Source organism: Girardinichthys multiradiatus, chromosome 9 (genome assembly GCF_021462225.1).
Source record: "Girardinichthys multiradiatus isolate DD_20200921_A chromosome 9, DD_fGirMul_XY1, whole genome shotgun sequence".
Lineage (NCBI taxonomy): Eukaryota > Metazoa > Chordata > Actinopteri > Cyprinodontiformes > Goodeidae > Girardinichthys > Girardinichthys multiradiatus.
Window position 1 is genome coordinate 7,178,727 of NC_061802.1, and position 23,874 is coordinate 7,202,600.

At 39.4% G+C, this 23,874-nt stretch overlaps 1 protein-coding gene across 6 annotated transcripts in view; it reads left to right on the forward strand.

The window, feature by feature from the left end:
- ddah1 (dimethylarginine dimethylaminohydrolase 1) overlaps positions 1-23,874 on the forward strand; it is a 120,407-nt gene that overhangs the window by 61,569 nt on the left and 34,964 nt on the right. For all 6 annotated transcript variants that reach the window (XM_047374472.1, XM_047374469.1, XM_047374471.1 and 3 more), the window contains 2 exons: positions 20,593-20,692; positions 23,545-23,618. In XM_047374472.1, coding sequence (XP_047230428.1) covers positions 20,593-20,692; positions 23,545-23,618 — 174 coding nt within the window. The remainder of the gene's footprint in view (positions 1-20,592; positions 20,693-23,544; positions 23,619-23,874) is intronic.

Consider the following 23,874-nt stretch of genomic DNA (forward strand, 5'->3'; position numbering starts at 1 on the left):
CTGGGAAAGGTTGCTATCTGGCTGTCTACACTCAATCAACTTGGAACTGTGTCAGGTGAATGATAACTAGTGGGTCTAACTTCGTTTGAAGCACAGTGACACTTCATAAAAGGGCGTGGCCGTGGTGGCGTGGCGAAGTTGGACGTCACGCCAGGGCCATACGTTTGGCTTTAATTTCCACATACATCATCTGATCTGCACCAAATTTAATGTGATTGATCCTAGTCCAGTCCCCATCAGAGATCTGATGACATATTTGGTGGGCACGGCCTAATTCGTCCACAGCGCCCCCTAGGAAATTTTTAAAAATCAGCCCCAAGCCATGCTTTGACCGAGGATTGTGAAATTTCGTACTCATATGTAACTTCTCAGGACCTACAAAAAAGTCTCTTGGAGTGTTGGTCCAAACCCAACAGGAGGTCGGCCAATTTTGATTGAAGTTGCCATTTTGACCCCATTTTTGCTGTTTCTAGCCCACATATCTGAGCGAATCGGTATACTGTTAAGGCACTGGGGATCAAAAGTTATCAAAAGCTTTTTGATACATGAAAGCATGTGGGCGTGGCGAAGTCTCAAAATATGACTTCTCGCCATAAAAGAGGAAATTGATACCAGAGACCTGAAACCTTCTAAGATTGATCTGCCTCTGGCCCTGAACAATATTCACTGATCAGATGCTGACATGATCGAAGCCCCGCCCCCTGAGAACAGAAAGTGTTATGTTTTCCTTTAAATAGTCAATTTTTGATGTTCTTCACCTAATCAATGTGAAACTGTCCCAAGTAACAGATAACATGATGGTCTAAGACAGTCACCAGTACTGACTGCTTTAGCTGGGGGGCGTGTCTATGATGGCGTGGCGAATTCTGATGTCACATACGTTTGGCTCTAAATTACACATGCATGGTCTGATTCACTCCAAACTGAATATGGTTGATCTTTGTCAGCCCCCAAACAGCTCTATTGGATTACATTGAAATTTGTATCAATAGCGCCCCCTAGGACACTTCAATGGCTATATCTCCCTCATACATCATCGGATCCACTTGAAATGTAGTATACATGATCATGAGTCAATGATGGACATGTTGACACAGTCAATTGATGACATCACTTTAGCCTCACCCACTAAGAAACAAATGAGTGTAGCTTCCATCTAGAAGGTCGGATTTCCCCCAAATTTTAAATGCTTCTCGCCACACCTCGACTCTGCATGACTGAAGATCATATGACATGTCGCTCACAGTACCCCTTAGTGGCGACATTTGGAATTGAACAGTGGCCTTGTTGGTGGTGTGCAGCCGGAGATGCCAGCCTGCCGCGGTTGCTGCACAGACCGAGTTGCGCTGAGGTGTGAGGGCCTTCAATGCTGCTTGCAGCTTTAATTCACAATTATGTCCAATTTGAACAAACTAGAAAGACAAATAGATCCAGTCTAAATGCATCGGTTCAGATGTAGAAGGTACAGAATGTGGTTTGCACAGCCTGATCATCAAACTGTCTGTAGAATGCAGTTACAGAAGGGAACATGTTGTTTTCACTCCAACTTGACCACAGCAACAGTCAAGTTTGTACAAACTCATGCATTTTTTGTTAACTCAAGTTTCCATGTTTAAGCAAAGGCTCGGCCTGGGGCTTTTTTCCTATTACCTCTGCTTGCCCAATGAGATCACTACATCCAGTATCCAGAGAATGTGAAAAATGGCGAGGTTTAAGTGCTCCTAAAGAGCACTGCATGTTATCAGATGGAAGAGGATTCTTGAGAGAAGGGGCTGGGATGAAACGTGATCCACTTCTATTACAGCAAAATGAAGGAGGCAAAGATTGAAATGCTTCCTCAAGTTATAGCTGCTTTTCTAATCTGCTGTTCACCTATAGCAGATGCCAGGACTTCACCTCAATACCACTTAGTTTACACTGTTTTAAAACTGATTTGCAGCTTGTGTTCTAGCTGAAAAAGCAGTCTCAAATATGTGTGCAAAAATAGAATATGCTTGCCAGAATTTAATGTAAAAGGTGAAGAAAAAATATAATAATAACCTTGATAAAAATGTGTAGATCCACAATTGGTACATTTGATTTTACACTGGTGCACATTGTGGTTTTAAGTCAATTAAAATGCTGTATGCTTAGCCCTATGTATAAAAATGTAATCATAGCAAGAAGGAAATAATTGAATGAGTTTCTAAGGGTTTGTGTTTGGACTCAGGTTATGTTTCAGTAAGAACCTTGACTTACAAGTTATACTTATCTAGCTAAATGCAAAAGTCATGAGTAATTAGAAACAGAGTGTGGCTGGTGGCACTGATTTGAAACATCCAATGCTTTTTAATTAATTTGATAAGCGACTCTTCCACAGGTTGCCGAGAGATCAGCGAAGACTTGTTTAAACTGTTTGCTGGACAGAGAATCAGCATATTACTTACACACAAGGAGGTGCATTTATGGCACAAACAGGCAGGGTGATACAAGTCGAAATGTGGGACCTGAAGGATCCTATGGCTTGATTTTACTGGGAAGACCATTTTTATGTGTACAACAGGGTGTCTTGGTTGGAACATTGTTTGCAAATTAGAGAAAAGTTGTTGTTAGTTATTACTTTTAATTAAATCAAAATTCTTTGCAACAGTTTTCCTCCAAATTTACTTAATGTTTTGAACCAGTGTAATACTCTTTTCTAGAGACTTTCAAACTTTCACAGTGCAACCTCAAATGCACAACCACCCACTAAGATAAACAGTTTTAAACAGTAGACGTTGCTACAGAGAAAATCTGCCTGTATGTAACAAGTAGTAGCAGCATAAACTACTCAGTTTCATCGTGTGTTACTTTTAGGTGGTTTTTGTAATTGATGTAACCTTTTGCAAGAATATTTGTTTTGTGCATATATTCAGTCGTAACATAGGCATGTCAGAACGGATGTGCTTTCGGACTCTCCTGGGGTTTTCATCTTTACACGTAGGCACATTTATTTGCACAGGATTGCTGCAGACACAAAGACGTTCAATCCCTTTCCCAGACTGCTTCCCAGCAGCTTACCTGAACAATAATGGGTAACAGTCATAACGGTGAGCTGTTGCTTGAGGTTTAAATTTCCCATATCATGTCCACATACAGCAAAACAAAAAGCGTTGTTTGGAGGTATTTTGCCAATGAAGTAGACAAATAAGAAAACCCAAAGGATGTTGTTGAGCCCCAATGTAAGCTGTTCAACAAGGTGCTGGCTGCAAAGCACAGTAGCACTTCAAAATTGGTTAATCATCTCAAAGACCAACTGATGTTTATAAGAAATGTAAAAAGACAAGTAAAGCTCCAGCATCTACAACAACGAAGTGTTGACTGTGCTGGATGGTAGAAATAAATGTTATCCGTTTAAATATGAGGAACTTGGTCATAGCTCCATGTGGTTCTGTCTGCTTGGTGGGTACAAGTTGACCCATGGATGGTGCACAATGTCCAGTGGCAGACTGCTCCATTTTGTACTCCAAAATTGGGTACAAAACCACCAAATCTTTAAAGGTATGTAATGGTGATGAGGAGAGATGACCAGCCCCCTTGCACTAACCAACCCCCCAATCCCCAACTTGGCAAGCAAAGATTACACTGAACCATATACTTAAAGACATCTGCAATGAGTGTGGACTGGAAATTTCACAGCTCAAAATGTCAGAGCTAAGATCTATTGGGACTTGGAGATCCATACTTACAAGCAGGTGATGGCTAGCCAAGTGGACATCATAGTGGTGTACAAAGTTGACAAGTAGTCAGTAATGATGGACATGGCAATTCCAAGCCGAAAACAAGAAAGACAAGAAGCTCAAGAGATGCTGAGACCTTAAAGAAGACAAAGATACATTGTGGACAGTTAAGGTCTTAATGGTACCAATTGATCAGCAAAAAAACTCAGGCTAGAATGGCTAGAAAAAATATTCAGAAAAGAAAATCTGTGATCTCTGCATAGAAGATTACTTTGTTTAGAAACACCTTCAAGCTCTGAGGCTGTTATATTGCAAAATGATTGTCATGCAATGCAAGCGCGCCGATGTGAATCTGAGACATGTCACTCTTCAGCAGAAGCGTTGAATTCAAATTAGGATGAAATCCAACTGACAAAATGAAAATATGTGGTCACTCACCTACATTTTTGTTACTTTTGAATTCATGTAATGTACTTTTTGTTGCATGCTGCCTTTGTTTTATTTGAGGTGTATTTGAAATGTTGTTAGTTTTGAAGGTTTATTTTTTGATGGTTTAGTCCTGTCACTTGAAAACCTGCTCAAATATTTCCCATCAGACAGAGTAGGAGTCATGACTGGTGTGCATTATCATTTTTATCTTTTCATGGGGCTCAGTCATAGATGCATTCTATCCTCCTAAGTGTCTGGAAATTGTTCTGTTTCCATTACAGTCTGTCTCGTTTTACTGCAGCGGCACGTTTGTACGTGGAGGGCTTAGATTTAGAGGCAAGCTTTGTGGCTTTCGAAACTTTTGCGTGTGTTTTTGCATGAGGAGTCAATGTGACCCTCCTAGTTTCACACATGGGTTACATGTGGACTTTCAAAGACATAGCGAGTCACTTTGACAACTGGCAGTTGGTTATAACTGATAGGAAAGCAGATGGAAGCTGCCAGGAACTGGGTTCCAACTAGTTATCTGAATGACTGTTGTTGCTAAGAAGTGGGATAGTAGCGGAACACCTCAGATCCCTGACTTGCTGTCAAATCAGCATGCAGAAGAAATACCAAAGTGTACCATCATATTTGGAGCTACAATATGTAGTCCCCTTCAGACACTGATGTACACCAAAAACATTTGAGTTTGACCACAAAAAATGTATATCACTGATCAGTGGTTCAACCTGGATTTATTTAATTGAAACTGATGAAAGTAATACACTGATCATTATCAGTCAATCAGTAAGTCCATATGTATAGAGCTAATTTCATACACAGTGAAGGCAACACAAAGTGCTTTACTGAAGATAAAAACAAGAGGCAATAACAAACATGACCTCTAATAGCTCACCTCTAAATTAAAGAGTTATAAGGTGCTAAAACAGCGGAGAACCTGTGACAGTGTCCTGGACAGTCAAAACAGGCCCATGTGGTCCGATCCAGGGCCAACTTAATGATGGTTCTTAAAGAAAGATGCCAGAATAATCAGTGCCTTGCAGGTTGTTGCAATTAGGGTTGCATAGGATTTTAATCTGGGAACTCTGGGAACTCCATGCTACAATGCAACGTCGCTAACCATACTGCCACCATGCAGCCTAATAGTAATATTTTATATGAAAGTGTGTAAAGTGAACAATAAATTATATTTAAAATGGTCAGAAATGTTGACTTTTTTGAAAATGTCAGTATTGCACACAAAGATGTGTGAGTGCAGATGAGGTTCCACAGAAGGTTCTTTGTAAAACAGATAAGGTGTATAATTCAGCTTCTGTCAGTTTAAGAAAACTTTAAAACAAGTGCAGGCCAAAGTTAGCAAAGACAAAAGTAAAACATTGGTACGTCTGTGACTTATGATGCAGATATTAACTCTTATCTTTGTAGGTACAAGTTGCTTATAGGCTGCTTAGTCAGAAATAATTGTTTTTTATTGCTACCAGTCAGAAACACAGAGAAGAATGTAAGGGTGCAAGCAGTCTTCATTATGTTTATTCTCAGTATTTATAGTGCTAATGTATTTAAAGTGCTTTGATACATACCCAGACCACACAGAGTTTTTCAGCACTTACGTCAGTTGATGTTGTTTCTAATAGTACAAGATGATTTATGTGAGTCTGATTTGGGTAGTTTTATGAGGCTTGTTTAGTTTCTATGAGCCATCAGGCATTGTTAGTCACCTCTGTAGTATTCCTGCTGTATGCTTATCTCATTGTGATTTATCTGTGGTACTCTTCAAAGGCAGATTTCTACATCCAGCCCTGCTGTTTAACATTAGCACTTGACCTACTGTTTCAGTCTGTAAGAAGGAAAAAAAAATTTTTTTTCTGGGAAAGCCCTTCATTAACATTTATGGGAAACCTCTTGGTCCATCATTTGTTTCCTTTCTGCAATAAACACAAGCTCTTTTTTCTCAATTTTCCATACCAGGCTGTCCAGTATGTCTAACTTCACATAATGTGAAGGCTCTTTTGGGAAATCCCTTTCAATCCGGCGTTAGTCAATAACCATGCCTGGCAAATAGTTTTTCCTCTTTTGGGATTACTTCCAACATCAGTCTTTGGAAAGTGTGGGTGTAACGTTATGATAGGGTTTTCTCTCAATAAAATATACTTTTTCCATTTTTGCCATTTTTATGGAACGCTGGACAAAGCAAAGGCGAACATCTGTTGGAACACCTCAACAATGAGAAAAATGCAAACGTGAAAGTACATCAGGTGGTATATCTTTCAGCCTAGACAGTATGCACAGCTTAAAAATTACTTAAATCCATAAATATTAATGCAATTTTAGCAAAATGATGGGTTCCCTTTTTGCTAATACAGAGAAAATGCACCCATTTGTCACATTCTTAGGTGAATCACCAAATCACATGACAAGTCAATCCATTTAGGCTTCTAGATGTAGTGAAGCAAACTCATTAATCTTCAAGCAAAGCATTAGAATGGGAAAGAAGGGGGACCTAAATGACTAAATGTGGCTTGGTTTTATGTGCCAAAAGAGCTGGTCTGAGTATATTATAAAAAGCTGATCTACTGAGATTTGTCTGCAGTACTCATTTTAAATTATAGAGAATTAGCAGAAAAAAGTAAACATTTAATGGGCAGCAGTTGCATTTACAACAGCACGTTGTTGATGTCAGAGAAGGATGGGGAGACTGGTTTGAGATGATGATTAAAAGACAAGAATAACAACTAATGACAACTAGGTTGTGAAAAATACAATCCGTATACAAGGATTGTATTTTTCACATCATGAATGTGCAGCAGACAAGTCAGCAACAACAGGTTGATGCTAGCATGCGAATATGGACCAAAGTGGCCAGTAGGTGTAAGTGACGTAAAGCAAATAACTGTCAGAGCACACTCTGCCAGCAGTGTTTAAAGGAACGGTTCGTTTCTCACGTAGTCCTCATACACACTCAGGTTCACATTCTCTCATCTGACTATTTGTATCCTCCCTATGGCTTTCCTGACCTTTGAGCTGGTGATTCTTGTCTTTCACAGGAAGCCAGCACCATACATGAAGAGCATTCCCTTTGAGGGAGGGAAGGCTGAGAAAGGGGAATCCTGCTAGGAATACTTAAACTTTATATGACTCACTCAAACTCTCCGTCTCTGCTCTTGACCCTTCTTAGCTCTCTACTCCCCTAACACCAAACATATTTCTCCTTGCCTTGAAAGGCCATAGTAAGTCCGATAAATCCAGAAAGATTTGTGTTTGGTTGGACATTCTGTTCTTTGCCCCATCTTAGGCCTCATGAGTGTTGAAAAAGCTCAACTGTGTCAAAGCTCTGGGTATTTTTGCTGTAGTTTTCAGGGGCCTCCAGAAAATGGAACTAAAACAAACACAATGGGGATTCCTACTCATATCATCTCAATTGACTCATCTTCAGTACACGTGAGACAAATGTCAAGCTTTATTTCTGTAAGGATATTAGAGTTGGTTGGCCAGAACTCTGGGGTAGCCTCACAGGCTTTGGGAAAAATATCTCTTGTGACAGTTGTCAGGAATTCCAATTTCCATTAAACTCTGATTTGTTTAGCATCTTCCACAACCCTTTTTGCAGATGTCTCCTGAAGCTTGAATTGTTGTGCTGTCATGCATCAGCTCGGTATTTTAAATTTAAGCTTTGCACATTTTATCCAGTTTCCCTATTTTGTAGACCACATTTTGTTATATAAAACAAAAAATTGTTTAAGTTTAAAAACAGAGAACATGAGTACTTTCAGATCAGCTTGACTCATGTTTGTTGTATGCATTTCACAAAAAGTAGTATTGTGCAAAATGTCATTGTGCTTCCAAGGAGCATAACATAGTTTGGTTCCTTGTTAAAACAGAAACTTCATACGGTGTATGAAGTTTCTGTTTTAACAATTTTCTTCGGAGATTATTTGTTTTTCACTCAGCTGGAGAACAAACGAAGTGTCAAGCCAAAAAACCAATCTAGACTTGATAAGCAGCATCTAAAATGTCTGTACTTTCAGCTGTTTATGCTTAATACTTTGTTAGGGATTACCTTTTTTTGTCCAAAATTCTATTTTGTGCATTTCAAACAAAGTTGCATTTGGTACTGAAATTCCAAGTGCTAGTAACTAAGTAAAGATGCTATTTAAGAATTTTGGCTAAGATGTCTGTTATGTGTAAACACAATAGGTGATCCTTTATGACCCCTGTCACACTATTGTGTATCTTCCTTTAAATAGTGTGGAAAGATGTGTACCTTCAAGGAAATAATGCTCCAGAATCACATTCCTATGCATTTAACAATTTGATTTCCAGTGAAGCTAGGCTGCACCAGATGTTTTTGGACACATAATTAAATTCTGCTGCATAAGCGTCAAAACTCTGAGATTCCTTATGCACAAGTGCTTTTCAAAGGTTGTAGCAATGATCCAATAACATCTGCAGCGGTATGCATATGCTCAGTCTACAGTGATGAAGATTAATTCCCCTCAGGATAATAAACAGTTGGAGCAGCTCTATTTAACCACATTTAACTTTCAACTTCAGATGCCCTTGTGTGGTGCTGTAATACTGCCAAAATGCAAAAGTGGCACTAAAAAAGATATATAGAGCATGCACATATTGCTTGCTTGACAGGTTTATGACAACTAGTTTGGGAAAAATATGTGTATTAGTGATCTACATGAAAATTCAAAACACAATTATAGGGTTTTAAGATTTTTTACACTCAGGAAATTCTTTGAGAAAAATACAATTTGGGGTTTCTAAAGAGCTGCTTGTGTGTCGTTGCATGGCTGAAACAATGAATAAATTCAGGGTATTTTCAGAACTTGTTTCCTTTTTTAATGCTTTAAGTTGCCTTTATTTTAACATACTTGTAAAATGTAAGTATTGGTATATTTATCATTTGTTAACTATTGTTATTAACATTTTGTGTAAAAAGCTCTAAATACTACAATATTGCTTTAACTCTACAGTGACACCTAAACTGATGAAGCACTTTGCACAACATGAATATTCTTCACCCATTTAGTGTTGTAATGTGCTTAATAAAGCTATTAGGGGTTTCACATCATTAAGTTGATGCAGGCCAAAGACATTAAATAACATGATTTTCTTTATTTTTTATCCAAGCTGATTGTTTTTATTATAAGTGTCATTTTTGGCAAGGAGAATCCAATGTTTTCTATAGTTATTATTTTGATGCTGTACTAATATTTGATAACTGATTAAGTAAATATGTAAATCTATCTGAGAAAAGTTGATTTGCTCGATAGTGCCATCCAAGTTTTTGTGCTTCTACTAGATCTTTTGGACATATTTAGCACAGTAAATATTAAATAGCTGTTTAGAGTTTAAGTGCCTGATAATAGATGAACTCCCATTTTTTCCTTTTGAGAAATATCAGCCACTGCTGGCATTCTATTAACTATAATCTATGCATTGCTGCAAAAGTTGCCAGTTTTTCCCCCACAAAAATCAGTATAGAATGAATATTTGGCCTTGTATTTGGTGTGTAATAAATCTTCCCTCTTGTGGTAGCACTACTTTTAAAGTGCTATTGTTTTATAGGAGCTGTTTTGCCAAACAGTAATGACATGTATTTCTCCATGTGGGATAGTAGTTTATTGGTTTTCCCACTTGTTTGGATACAGAGGTTCAGTCTGTGGTGATCAGATCCAATTAACATTGAGGAGTCTGTACCAAGCACTGACGTGTTTGCTAAAGCCCCCCAATGTTTCTTCTCCACAGCAGAGGCTCAGGTCCATTCATAACCTGCTATTTCTATAACTCTACTGTCCAGCTGTTCCTAGCCTGCAGCTCCCCTGTGTTTGTGGAGCAATGACATTGAAGGTTATGCAGAACTGCAGGCCCCCTGATCGGTGCAAGTCCTTTATTCGCTCTGGGACACACACTAGACTTGTCAAACATGCTCATATTTCTGTTTATTTTGTAGTTCTCGACCCTGCTTTGTTCACTACGTGGGCTACGCTGTGACCAGCAAGGTCTTTCAGTACAAAAACACTGCTCTGTATTTAACTTACCAGCTTTTTCTACCTTTGGCAGTGTTGGCAGATGCCAAGTCCTGCTAGAAAATAAAATCAGCATAAAGCATAATCTCTATAAAGCATGAAGTGCGCTAAATTTCCTGGTGTATGGCTGTGGACTGTGGACTTCTAAAAACGCAGTGGACCGACACCAGCAAATGACAAGGCACCATAAATCAACACTGACTGTAGAAACCTCACACTGGCCTTAAGCAACGTGGATTCTGTGGCTCTCCACTCTTTCACCAGACCCTGGAACCTTGATTTCCCAAATAAATACTTTCATCTGAAAAGAGGACTTTGGACCACTGAGCCACAGTCCAGTTCTTTTTCCCCTTAGCCCAGGCAAGATGTTTCTGACGTTGTTTCTGGTTCAGGATTGGCTTGACACAAGGAATGGTTTTGCATGACAATTATTTCAAGGGTGTGGATATCCCCGTGGCTGGGGCACCTTTTCCTACCACACTTTTTCCTTCTACTTAACTGTCTGTGAATATGCTTGGATGCAGCACTCTGTGAAAAAAAGGTTTCTTTAGCAATGACCTTTTGTGGCTTAACTTCCTTATATGTGTCTGAGACAAATAAAGAAATAAAGGCTTGAAATAACCTAACCTGTTAGGTAAATTGGTAACTCTAAATTGCCCTTAGGTGTATGAATGAGTGTGTGCATGGTTGTTTGTGTGTTGCCCTGCGATGGACTGGCGACTTGTCCAGGGTGTACCCTGCCTCTCGCCCAGAGACTGCTGGAGATAGGCACCAGCTCCCCCGCGACCCACTATGGAATAAGCGGTAGAAAATGACTGACTGACTGAGGCTTGAAATATTTTACTCTCATCTGGCATGAATCTATATAATACTGTATATGAGTTTCACATTCTGAATTGAGTGTTAAAAAATAAAGAACGTTTTTCCAAGTATTCAAATTTTTGGAGATGTACCTGTACTTTGTACAACCACCTTTAGCTGCACTTACATTTGCAAGTCTTTTGGGGTATACTATTTCAACCTGCTTTTCACATCTAGAGACTGGGATTTTTGTCCATTCTTCCTTGCAAAATAGCACACAGTCATTCAGGTTGTATTAAGAGCATCTGTGAGCATCAGTTTTTAAGTCTTGGCACATATTTTCAAATTAATTCAGGTCTATGTTTTGAATAGGTTATTCTATCACATAAAACTTGCTTTGATCTTGTCATCCTAAGCTCTTGCTGTTTGTTTATGGTCTCTGTTCTGCTGGAAGGTGAACCTCCACAACATTCTCAACTATATTGGAGCCTCTAACTGGTTTTCCCCCAGCATTGCTCTGTGGTTAGCTTCATTCATCTTCCCATCAACGTTGATGAGCTTCCTTTTTCCTGCTAAAGAAAACCATCCCCACTGCATGATGCTGCCACCACAATCACTTTGGAAATTGTCTGTTAGTGATGTTCACCGGCAGTTTTCCACCACAACAAGCATTTTGCATGTAGACTAAAAAGTTACATTTGTGTCTTATTTAAACAAGCCATGTAGGGGAGTACTAACAACCCTACATGGCTTGTGGCATGACTGAATGTCTCTTTTACTTAATTGTCTTTGTCAGTGTATCTTTCACTGTACACAACAAATTATAAGAGGTGACTGTGTGTAACACAGAAAAACTACAATATTGCTTCTCTACATTTTGGCTACTTGGGCACCCCTTATAAACTTTAATTTGCTACTTCCTATGAGATTAAAACTGCTGTCTGCGATAAACCTTTGGCATATCTAATTGGGAACCATTAATGTACACCAAGGCTTCTTTGCAAACAAATGGAACCATCTCTATGGCGTCAGAGGTGCTGTACCTCAAAGGTTCAAATCACCTTATCCATTCAGATGTTACATAGCTAAAAAGATCTGCGTGTACATTCTGAATTCCACCTGGTTGATTGCCCTGAACTGTAACCATTATTCCAGTTGTGTTCCCCGTTGCTTTTTGAACTTTGCATTAAGCCTTTGATATCAGTTATTCTGATCATCGGTGTCTAAAATCTCCAGCCAAAGTTTCATTTATGACGCACAACGCCCATTCATCAAGCATATGTCTGTGTTATTACAATGGAATCAGTTTGTCTTGCCCTCAGGTGTGCTGTCATGTCCTTTGACATATTAAGGTCGGTGGATTTTGTGCAGCAGGGTGCTGTGTAATCTGATTTAGGAAATTTTCTCAATTCTTTACAAAACTCTTTTTATTTATTCTTAAAACTGTACATGTCTGGTTTACTCATGGCTCAGTTTTTCTTACTATTATGTTGCAACTGTCTCCAGCAATGTGATTTTGCTTAGCATAATTTGTCTTGTTAGGCTGGGCTTTAAAGGCTTTTCTCAAATCAATAAGAACTATTAATCGTAACAAAACCACAAACTGTCTGGCGTTTTGTTTTTTTTAAATGACTGAATGAATGTAATAATTTGTGAAACGGTGACAGTTAACTGTCATTCGAATAGGTTAATCCCATTGTGTTTGGGTCTGAAAGGAATGTTGTATCCCCCTTATACTGGAGCGTGGGACTCTGTTGTCTGGTCCAGGGAGGCTAGGATGACCCTCAGGAATGCTATTGTTGTATTCTCAATTCCCTTTTTCAAGCCAACCACGCTCTATCAGACTGATGGTCCTCTTTAGCAGAATGCGATATCCACGGGTACCAGGGGCAAGAAAGGGGAGAATTGCTCCATAAAAAGGCTTAAATAAAAGGCTGTTCTCTCTGCTCTATCTGTCCTGTGCTGGAACGGCAGGAATGTGGCAGGCAGACCGGCTGGCCCTCAGAGCCTTCAGCCCCTAATGAATTTTAAAAGGCCTTTTCATTCAAAGCAGGGAGCTGACTAACAACATGTCGCCTGGCCAAGCACTCAGGGGGGAACAGTGGAGAATGAAGAGAAAAAGTAAAAGGATGGCTGGAGGGAGGAGGGTGACTGGCAAAGTGAGTTGGCACCTCGGCAGACGTGGGTATTGGATGTCCCTAACAGTGAGAGATAATGGTCACTACATAAGAAGTCCCTCTGCAAGCATTCTTGACCTTGTCAAAGAACTGAGGTAATGACAAATAAAAGGAGAAGTAAAAGGTGAGAAGAGGATAAATAGGCTAGACTTTCTGCATATAACTAGACATCTGCATAATGGTTGTCAGAAGGAGGACATTTTCAAGCCCAAATGTGTTTAATAAATGGTGATTTGAATCTATTAATAGTTTATTTACCTTATAGGCTTAACGGATACCGTGTTCAAATATTAATTCTACCTAATGGAGTTGATAGGTGACCATTTTACTGTTAGATTTAGCTGTGGTATTGCTGAGAATTAGTTGTACTTTTAGACTGGATAATGGGGCTGAATTGTTAACAGATTTCTTCAGTTTTTGCTCTTTTTCTAACCTTTACATGATTCAGATCATCAAACAAATGTTAAAATCTGACAAAAAACCTGAGTAAATACGAAATAAATTTTTCAAGTGTTATTTCATTTTATTAAGAATGGAAAGCTATCTGAACCAATTGTTCCCATTGTTAAATCGTAATGATAAACCACATCTTTTGGGATGCTGACTTTAATTTAACTATTTTACACCCAAAACTGATTACTCCAAACCGTCCCAGCGCATGCTGTAGGTCTTGGCTAGAGGGGGCCATTTCTGCAAAAAGAAGAGATGAAATCCACCGCGGATCGGGTTGTTGTGCTACTTTTTATTGTAGCATCTTGAAAATAATTATGTTAAGCTGTAAAAAGATTTATTTTAGTTCTATCTGCATCTCAAATGTAAGAGTCTGACATCTAGGTGACTCAGTTTAAATGTGTTGATTGCAGCCTTAAAACAGCATAAACACCATAAGGGATTCAGACAGGTTGAGGTGTTAAGGCATGTGCTATATTGTTGCGTGAGTCCTGTTGCCACCAACAGAACTGTTTCAACCGTAATGCCTGCACAGATCTTGTGTCTGGAGAAGGTGAATCCATATTGGGTGCTCTTTTCATAATTTTTTCCAATGAATACCTTAAACATGTACAGGATTTATATATTTTACCCTTCTAGGATTTGTCATGGTTACAGTGCCTTGCAAACGTATTCGGCCCCCCTGAACTTTTCAACCTTTTGCCACATTTCAGGCTTCAAACATAAAGATATAAAATTCAAATTTTTTGTGAAGAATCAACAACAAGTGGGACACAATCGTCAAGTAGAATGAAATTTATTGGATGTGTCAAACGTTTTTAACAAATAAAAAACTGAAAAATGAGGCGTGCAATATTATTCGGCCCCTTTACTTTCAGTGCAGCAAACTCACTCCAGAAGTTCAGTGAGGATCTCTGAATGATCCAATGTTGTCCCAAATGACTGATGATGATAAATAGAATCCACCTGTGTGTAATCAAGTCTCCGTATAAATGCACCTGCTCTGTGATAGTCTCAGGGTTCTGTTCAAAGCGCAGAGAGCATCATGAAGACCAAGGAACACACCAGGCAGGTCCTTGATACTGTTGTGGAGAAGTTTAAAGACGGATTTGGATACAAAAAGATTTCCCAAGCTTTAAACATCCCAAGGAGCACTGTGCAAGCAATCATATTGAAATGGAAGGAGTAGCAGACCACTGCAAATCTACCAAGACCCGGCCGTCCCTCTAAACTCTCATCTTGAACAAGGAGAAGACTGATCAGAGATGCAGCCAAGAGGCCCATGATCACTCTGGATGAACTGCAGAGATCTACAGCTGAGGTGGGAGAATCTGTCCATAGGACAACAACCAGTCTGTGTGTCTTACCCAGAGATAGGGCAATTAATCCAGTAAAGCTAAAGCATACATCCTAACCTGTGCACTAAATAAAATGCTGTAAACCTCTACTTTGGTAACGAAAATTGGTCATTTTAAATGTAAATAATTGGATTGTTTACATCATGACACAGGCTAGTTCTACCCGTTTGATTGTGTCTTGTTGCAAAAGTAAACATCACATCTATTGTCTTCTGCTTATCCGGGCTCGGGTTGCGGGGGCAGCAGCCTAAGCAGAGAGACTTAGACTTCCTTCTCCCCAACCACTTGGGCCAGCTCGTCCGGGACAATCCCAAGGCTTTCCGGCCAGCCGAGAAACATGGTCTCTCCAGCTGGTCCTAGGTCTTCCTCTGGGCCTCCTCCTGCTGGGACGTGCCCGGAACACCTCACCAGGGAGGCGTCTAGAAATTCTGTCCATAAAGGTTATGAATAGGGGGAACACCACCCCAGTCTATCAATCCAGTGGAACCGACCCCGATGGGCACACAATGCTGCAGAGTAGCAACACAACCCCCCAACACAACCCTACAAAATCCAGATCCTTAACGAACTCCGGGTGAATCTCATCCACCCCCGGGGCCTTACCACCAAGGAGCTTTTTAATCACCTTGGTGACCTCAGCACCAGAGACTGGAGAGCCCGCCATAACGTCCCCCCCAAGCTTCGCTTCTTCAGTGGAAGACGTGCCAGTGGGAATAAGGAGGTCTTCGAAGTACTCTGTCCACCGACCCTCAACGTCCTGAGTTAAGGTCAACAGCACACCCTCCCCACTGTAAACAGTGTGTGTGGTGTACCTACACCCCCCCCCCCCCCCCCCCCCCCCCCCCCCCCCCCATAGGGTTAGGAAAATGAGTTATAGACATAACTCATTTTATATGATATTTTAGGGACTTTTGGGTCATTGCTGCTAACTTGGAAAAATGTATTGCATTAGAAAAAGCATGTGTTTAGTTACAGAGGTGAATTGCGCCTTTGGCATTCTCATTTTCCATTTAAATTTGAACTTAAACTTTATCTGGAAATGTTAAGTCAGCACACTTTGGAGATAAGATACCATAGTGCTCTGTGGTGAAGCAGCCTTAACACCCTTTGGGTCATGTTACTTCCAGTGATGTCGCAGGAAATGCTTGAGTGCTAAGGGAAGGGAGCCTCATTTAGTTCACAAAATTCCAAAGAAGATTGCTGCAACCAGAGACAATGTGCCATGAGATGACGGAAAGTTTTGAAAAATTATATCCATTCCTCTATGTTTTTGCAGATTAATAAAATAGACTCAGCTTTTTCATGGCAGATGTGACCTTAGTGGAGGAGAGACTCACAACATGTTTAATTAAGAAATGACTGTATAGGCCCATTTAACTGAGATTGCTGATGTCAAATGAATCACTGATTGCACAGGAAAAATTGTGCAAGGACCATTGATTACTCCACTGAAGTGACACACAAAGACGAACTAACATGTGACTTGAATGAACAGCAATCATCTTACGCATCTGGATTGCTCCTCATAATTTGACTGAACTTTGTTTTTCCAATTCCCAGAACAACAAATGCTCAATCCGTACTAAATGAAAACAGAAGGTGATTTGGCAGTTCAAATATAAGAACAAAAATATTGCTGGATTTGCTGTTACCCGTACTAATGATGCTGCACGCTGTCACACTAACAAATTTGTGAACCCAGTTCATGGAAGGACGCTGTGTTCTTTCTAAATAACTTAAGCAAGAAGATGAGTCATTTGTCTTTTTTCCAAATAGTTAAAGGAAAGATGGTAGTTTGTCTCTGAAAAACTTTTAAATCATTGTAAAACCACTGCTTTAAAAAATGACCTCCATAAAAAAGAAAAAAAAAAAACAGAAACATCATAATAGTAAATAATACCTTTTTAATTACCTGTGATGGATTGGCGACCTGTCCAGGGTGTACCCCGCCTTCCACCCATAGACTGCTGGAGATAGGCACCAGCTTCCCCATGACCCACTATGGAAGAAGCGGTAGAAAATGCCTGACTGACTGACCTTCGAATTACTACTACAAAGAATAAAATCTGTATGTGGATCAGTGGATCACCAGTTTTATAACTGACAGAGGGCAGTAGGTGAAGCTGAGTATCTTTTACTGCACAGGAATCATCAGCACTGCCCCACCCAAGGGTGTGTTCTCTCACCACTTTTCTTCTCCCTGTACACAAATGACTGCACCTCAGCGGACCTGTCTGTAAGCTCCAGAAGTTTGCATGTGACACCACTGTCATCAGTCTGATCCAGGACAATGATGAGTCTGCATACAGATAGGAGGCGGATTGGCTACTACACTGGTGTGGTCAGAAACACTTGAAGCCTAACCCATTCAAGTCTGTGGAAATGACAGTGGACTTACGAAGAACATCCCCCATACTCGTTTTCCTCACTGTGTACTGTATACAGGTCCTTCTCAAAAAATTAGCATATTGTGATAAAGTTCATTATTTTCTATAATGTAATGATGTAAATTTAATATTCATATATTTTAGATTCATTGCACACTAACTGAAATATTTCAGGTCTTTTATTGTTTTAATACGGATGATTTTGGCATACAGCTCATGAAAACCCAAAATTCCTATCTCACAAAATTAGCATATCATTAAAAGGGTCTCTAAACGAGCTATGAACCTAATCATCTGAATCAACGAGTTAACTCTAAACACCTGCAAAAGATTCCTGAGGCCTTTAAAACTCCCAGCCTGGTTCATCACTCAAAACCCCAATCATGGGTAAGACTGCCGACCTGACTGCTGTCCAGAAGGCCACTATTGACACCCTCAAGCAAGAGGGTAAGACACAGAAAGAAATTTCTGAACGAATAGGCTGTTCCCAGAGTGCTGTATCAAGGCACCTCAGTGGGAAGTCTGTGGGAAGGAAAAAGTGTGGCAGAAAACGCTGCACAACGGGAAGAGGTGACCGGACCCTGAGGAAGATTGTGGAGAAGGGCCGATTCCAGACCTTGGGGGACCTGCAGAAGCAGTGGACTGAGTCTGGAGTAGAAAAATCCAGAGCCACCGTGTACAGGCGTGTGCAGGAAATGGGCTACAGTTGCCGCATTCCCCAGACCTGGGCTACAGAGAAGCAGCACTGGACTGTTGCTCAGTGGTTCAAAGTACTTTTTTCGGATGAAAGCAAATTCTGCATGTCATTCGGAAATCAAGGTGCCAGAGTCTAGAGGAAGACTGGGGAGAAGGAAATGCCAAAATGCCAGAAGTCCAGTGTCAAGTACCCACAGTCAGTGATGGTCTGGGGTGCCGTGTCAGCTGCTGGTGTTGGTCCACTGTGTTTTATCAAGGGCAGGGTCAATGCAGCTAGCTATCAGGAGATTTTGGAGCACTTCATGCTTCCATCTGCTGAAAAGCTTTATGGAGATGAAGATTTCATTTTTCAGCACGACCTGGCACCTGCTCAGTGCCAGAACCACTGGTAAATGGTTTACTGACCATGGTATCACTGTGCTCAATTGGCCTGCCAACTCTCCTGACCTGAACCCCATAGAGAATCTGTGGGATATTGTGAAGAGAACGTTGAGAGACTCAAGACCCAACACTCTGGATGAGCTAAAGGCCGCTATCGAAGCATCCTGGGCCTCCATAAGACCTCAGCAGTGCCACAGGCTGATTGCCTCCATGCCACGCCGCATTGAAGCAGTCATTTCTGCAAAAGGATTCCCGACCAAGTATTGAGTGCATAACTGAACATGATTATTTGAAGGTTGACGTTTTTTGTATAAAAAACACTTTTCTTTTATTGGTCGGATGAAATATGCTAATTTTGTGAGATAGGAATTTTGGGTTTTCATGAGCTGTATGCCAAAATCATCCGTATTAAGACAATAAAAGACCTGAAATATTTCAGTTAGTGTGCAATGAATCTAAAATATATGAATGTAAAATTTTAATCATTACATTATAGAAAATAATGAACTTTATCACAATATGCTAATTTTTTGAGAAGGACCTGTATATGTTAGGAAATATCTGTACATTTCAATCAAAGCAGAACCAAAGTGAAATTTGCTTTTTCTGTGCACAAACCTGGGCAATAAAGCTGGTTTTAGTATTTTTGCACGAAGCTCTGCCTGTGCTGCTCAGAGGATGTTACATCTGTGCATTCAAAGAGGTGGGGTGCGTGTATGAGTGTGTGTGTGGAGGGGGAATCAGACAACTTCAACATTATCTGGGAGCACGTGGCAGTCTACCTGGATGACGTCATGGATTGGGTGTTTTGTGGCTGAGAAGCAGAAGCAATATGTTGCCCAAAATCACATTGAGCCATGGGCTGAAGTCATAGTGAGATAGGGCTTGTGGAAACACTGATGCTCACGCTAACATGGCCAGTGTTGGAAAGTACTCCCAGAGGAACCCCAAAAAACAGGACAGTAAAATCTCACTTGGCAGTTCTCCGATAGGAGAACAGAGCTGTCCACGTTTGTGTTTAGTAGAGATGATATGGAGACAAAATGGATTTCTTGTAATTTTCCATCAGGTGATGTGTATCAAAAGCAATCTTTCTGGATATATGATGTGTGATTTATATATATATATATATATATATATATATATATATATATATGAATTCCTCCTTGTAAATATATGAAAGGAAAGGCAGGTGGTCCAAAACAGAAGGACAGGAAGAGGGATTTCTGAAGTTTGTGCTTTTAGTGTACCTGTTTTCCCCAGCCACTGCCTTGTAAAAGTTTTAACATGCCTACTACTAAATTACATCATGACATGGCTCATTTAAATGATGTAATGGCAACTTGCAGGATAGAAAGTGTTTAGTTTCACTGCAGTCAATCTAAGCAACTACATTTCCTTAAATATTCTGCTGAAACGTTCAACCTGTACAGTTTTTTATTATCTGAAAAAGATAGCTTTTAAAATATCAGTCTTAACATTATATTACTCTTTAATAAAAATGCTGGAGATAGTAATGTCCCAATCAGCAGTTTTTGCCCTCAGTCCCAGTCTGAGTCATCAGTCTTGGATTTTATTTAACTTTTTCTTAATGTGACTTCAGTGAAATCAGAAATTCAGCAGCTTTAAAGGGCACTGAAATAAGACAATACATTACATTAATAATACATGGTCAACATTAGTATTACAGTTGTGTCCCACTTAGCTGACTCACCAGTGATATTCAAGATGTGTTAAAGGTGCACAACCTTAATATAGTGCTCCAACATGAGGTTATGTAGGTGGAGAAAGCTGCTACAAAATTCTTGCAAGGCATTAAATCCAAATATCCAAAGAAGTCTATCCTTCACCATGGACAACATTTTAAATGGTGAAAAACGCATTGTTTGATTGGGAAATAATATACCAGATCTATTACACGTTTTTGCTAGCTATGCAGACAAACAGAAGTATTTTAGAAATTAGCAACACAGGCCTACCTGGGGGTGCGGTGATCATAAAATCAATAATCACTCCAAAACCAATCATTTGAAAATGGCTTGATTAAGGCCCTGGTCTGATATTGGGGAGTGGATCAGGGCAAATCAAACTGAAGGAGCGCTCTGTAGTCTCAGAACTTTAGTTTTGTTTTATTGACAGTGTTTAATTTTGTTTACGTCTTTGTGTTTTTTCAGACTGAGGTGATAAAAAAGGCTCTAAAGGATTTAGATTTGAACATAGTGGAAATGACTGATGAGAATGCAACACTGGATGGAGGAGACGTTCTGTTTACAGGTAGGTTTCACAGAGTTTTATGTCTACACATCAATTTTCACATGATAATCCCAAAATAAGATCTTAAGGGTTTTCTTCTGTGTTTAACTATGTCTAGTTATTGTTGACTCTTAAGTCATTAAGGTATGTTATATTCTAGTTACTGTGCATTCAGATTTAGGGGAAAACCTAGAATACACAATCACACACACATAATCACTCTACAACACATAAATTAGATTTCAAGGGAACCCATAAGTACACATATCTATTAAAACGTTAAACTGACATGACAAAGCCATTATAGCTAATCTTATTTTAAATTCAGTTGAATACAGGCCTAAGTAATAAAATAGATTTTTCCATCTGTTGGTCCTTGCTTTTGGCTGTCTGAATCGCTTAACAGAGGGTAGGAAATTAATTTCACCATTAGGTGGATGATAGGGGGAGTATCTTCAGCCTTTTGTGTGGCTGTCTTTAAAAATGTTTCTGTTAGATCAGGTCGCAGATGATCAGTCGATTCTTAACATTGGAAAAACAAAATTCAGAAGGTGACGTCACGGCAAAACTAAAGTACCCTGTCCCGATTGAAACTTAGAATTTTACAACCTTGATACCAATACATATGCACTGTTCACACCAGGAGGGCATCAAAGCAATACACATTAAATATGTGGCAGAACTTCATGTCATCTGAAATGCACTTCACTTCCTCATGTTAAGCCCTTCATAATATGGGTTTTTTAGTATGTCAGCATACACTGCATGTCAAGATAGGAAACAGTGTGACTGTCATGCAGTGGCATAATATATTGATTATAACATTAAGTAAAAAGATGGTCAATCTTATTGTAGCCAGTGGCACCTGTTGGTGTTTCACCCCTCTGATTAAAAGAGGAGCAGATAGAGTGGGAGCCAGTATCAGAAATACTTTTTAGAGCTCTGTGATGATTGTGTCTGCTGTTGGGAGTGTGTGTGGCCACACAAGCTTTTAAGAAGGGTTTTCAGCTGGACGTAGATTTGATGACGTGTTTTAGATATACTGCTGTCCTTTTTGAGCTGAATTAAATAAATAGCTTTTTGTTAGTCCGTGCATGGTCTGTAGGCTCTTTGGCACCAGCCACAATTTATAGTGACAAGCTCTTATGTCTAGCACACCTAACTCTATTGGCATGATTAATATGTGAAGTTATTTGGGATCCTGAAGTTTGCTGTGCTAGCTAAGGTGTCTTGCATGTTAACTGTGCTGTGATTATTGCATTGTTGTGGACAATCACTCAGATTTACATCAGGGTCTTCCTTGACTTCCAGGGCATTGTGGAGTATATGAATAGTGCCGGCTGGAATATTTCTATATTTGCGTGAGTCAGTGACGTAACTTTTATTGAACTTGCTTTGCAACATTATTAACAGCACAGTTTTTGACAATTTGTCTGCCCCCTAAATTGACACTGAATCTGCTGTTTCACTTGTCACCTGTTTGCTAAAGACGTGTTGCTAATATGGCCTACAATAGACAACTATTTTGCTATTTAATTATGACAGTAAAATATTAAAATATGCTAACCAGAAATATATCAGAGAAACAATTATACATTCTATTTTATTTTTTCCCAATTTGACATTGAGTCAAACTGTGATTGAGTCAAATTGTATACAGTCATATTAAATAAATTAGAATATGTGTTTTGATGAGGTTTGTTTGTCAGTTTGTCAACCTTTAAGCAGACATTAAACATACTTTTCATTAAGCCCACAATTATATATTAAAAGCTTTTTGTTATTGGTCTGAAGTAATATTCTCATCTTAAATGTTGGGTTTTCATTAGGTGTAAGAAAACAGTTTGTATGTAATTAATCTATATAATGTGATTTACTTAGTGAACTAAGTTATTGAAATAAATGTACTTTTAAAAATCATTCTAGCTTATTGAATATGACTGTAAATTGTTCATTTGGTATTCAGCAAGAATAAAACTGATGTGTCTAAAATTTTCTTTATAAGGTAAAAATTACATTATCTATTAACATTCTGGTGCATCATTGTTTTTAGGGTAAGTAAACTTTAAAATACACTAAACTTAAAGCAGGACATTCTATAAATTGAGATTTTTATTCATGTTCACTTTACAGTATACCAGATAACACTATATTGATAAGTGATAAGTAAACAGGAAATTGTAGAGGTGAGTGAAATAGAAGAGCTTCTATAGACTATATGTAAGCAGATGAGTCAGTGCATTTAAGCATGTCTCTGTATTTTGCGTTCTTTGGGAAAATATTCCTACATGTGACCTCCATGACCTGGTGCCCTTGTACGCCCACCAGAGTTTCACTTGTTCTAAAACTGTTATGTACCACCCTGCAGATCCCCGAAACTCAATACAGCTGTTAAATGTGTTAGACGGCAGCAAACAAAACTGATGAACACAGTGAATCAGAAACATGGTGGTCTGAATTATGTTCAGAACATTGTGTTACACTTGCATGGAGATTTTAAATGTGGGTCAGTGGCATCTTCATTGCATGAGCCAGATGGAAAACGTACAGTACACCTAATTAAGTTTCTAGACATTGGCGTTGTGGTGTCTTTCTTTTCAGCTGAAATGGTTTCACATGACAGGGTAAGAAACATTTCCTGCTGGCAGGGCCCAGACTAATGGTTCATATTGTAAAGGCTCAGCAGCAACATAAGGAACCCGTCCCTGAACTCAGTGTGCAGCTGCATTCTTGCCAGGGATTCAAGGAGATCTTTTTTTATGCCTGTTCCGTTAATCCTGAATGCACAAAGAGTTACAGCAAAATTACTGCCTAATTTGACTTAATTTCTACTGACTTTACAAATTTAGATTTTGAAATGTCTTTTCATTCAGGTCGAGAATTCTTCGTCGGCCTTTCTAAACGGACGAATCAGAGAGGAGCTGAGATCTTAGCCGATGCATTTAAGGTAAGTTTATGTGGTCCATCAATAGGTGGACTTCCTATACCCACCTATTTATGTTTAGGGTCACTGGAGCCCAGCTGATAACCAGAAGCCAACATGATGAGAGACACAACCATACATACTCAAAGCTTAGGGCAATTTAGAGTCATAATTTAACCTAAAGTGCATGTATTTTAGACTGTGGTTGCAAACCAGGAGAAAACATACATGTACCTGAACCAACATATGTTTGGCCACTTTTGAGGGCCACATATAGTTA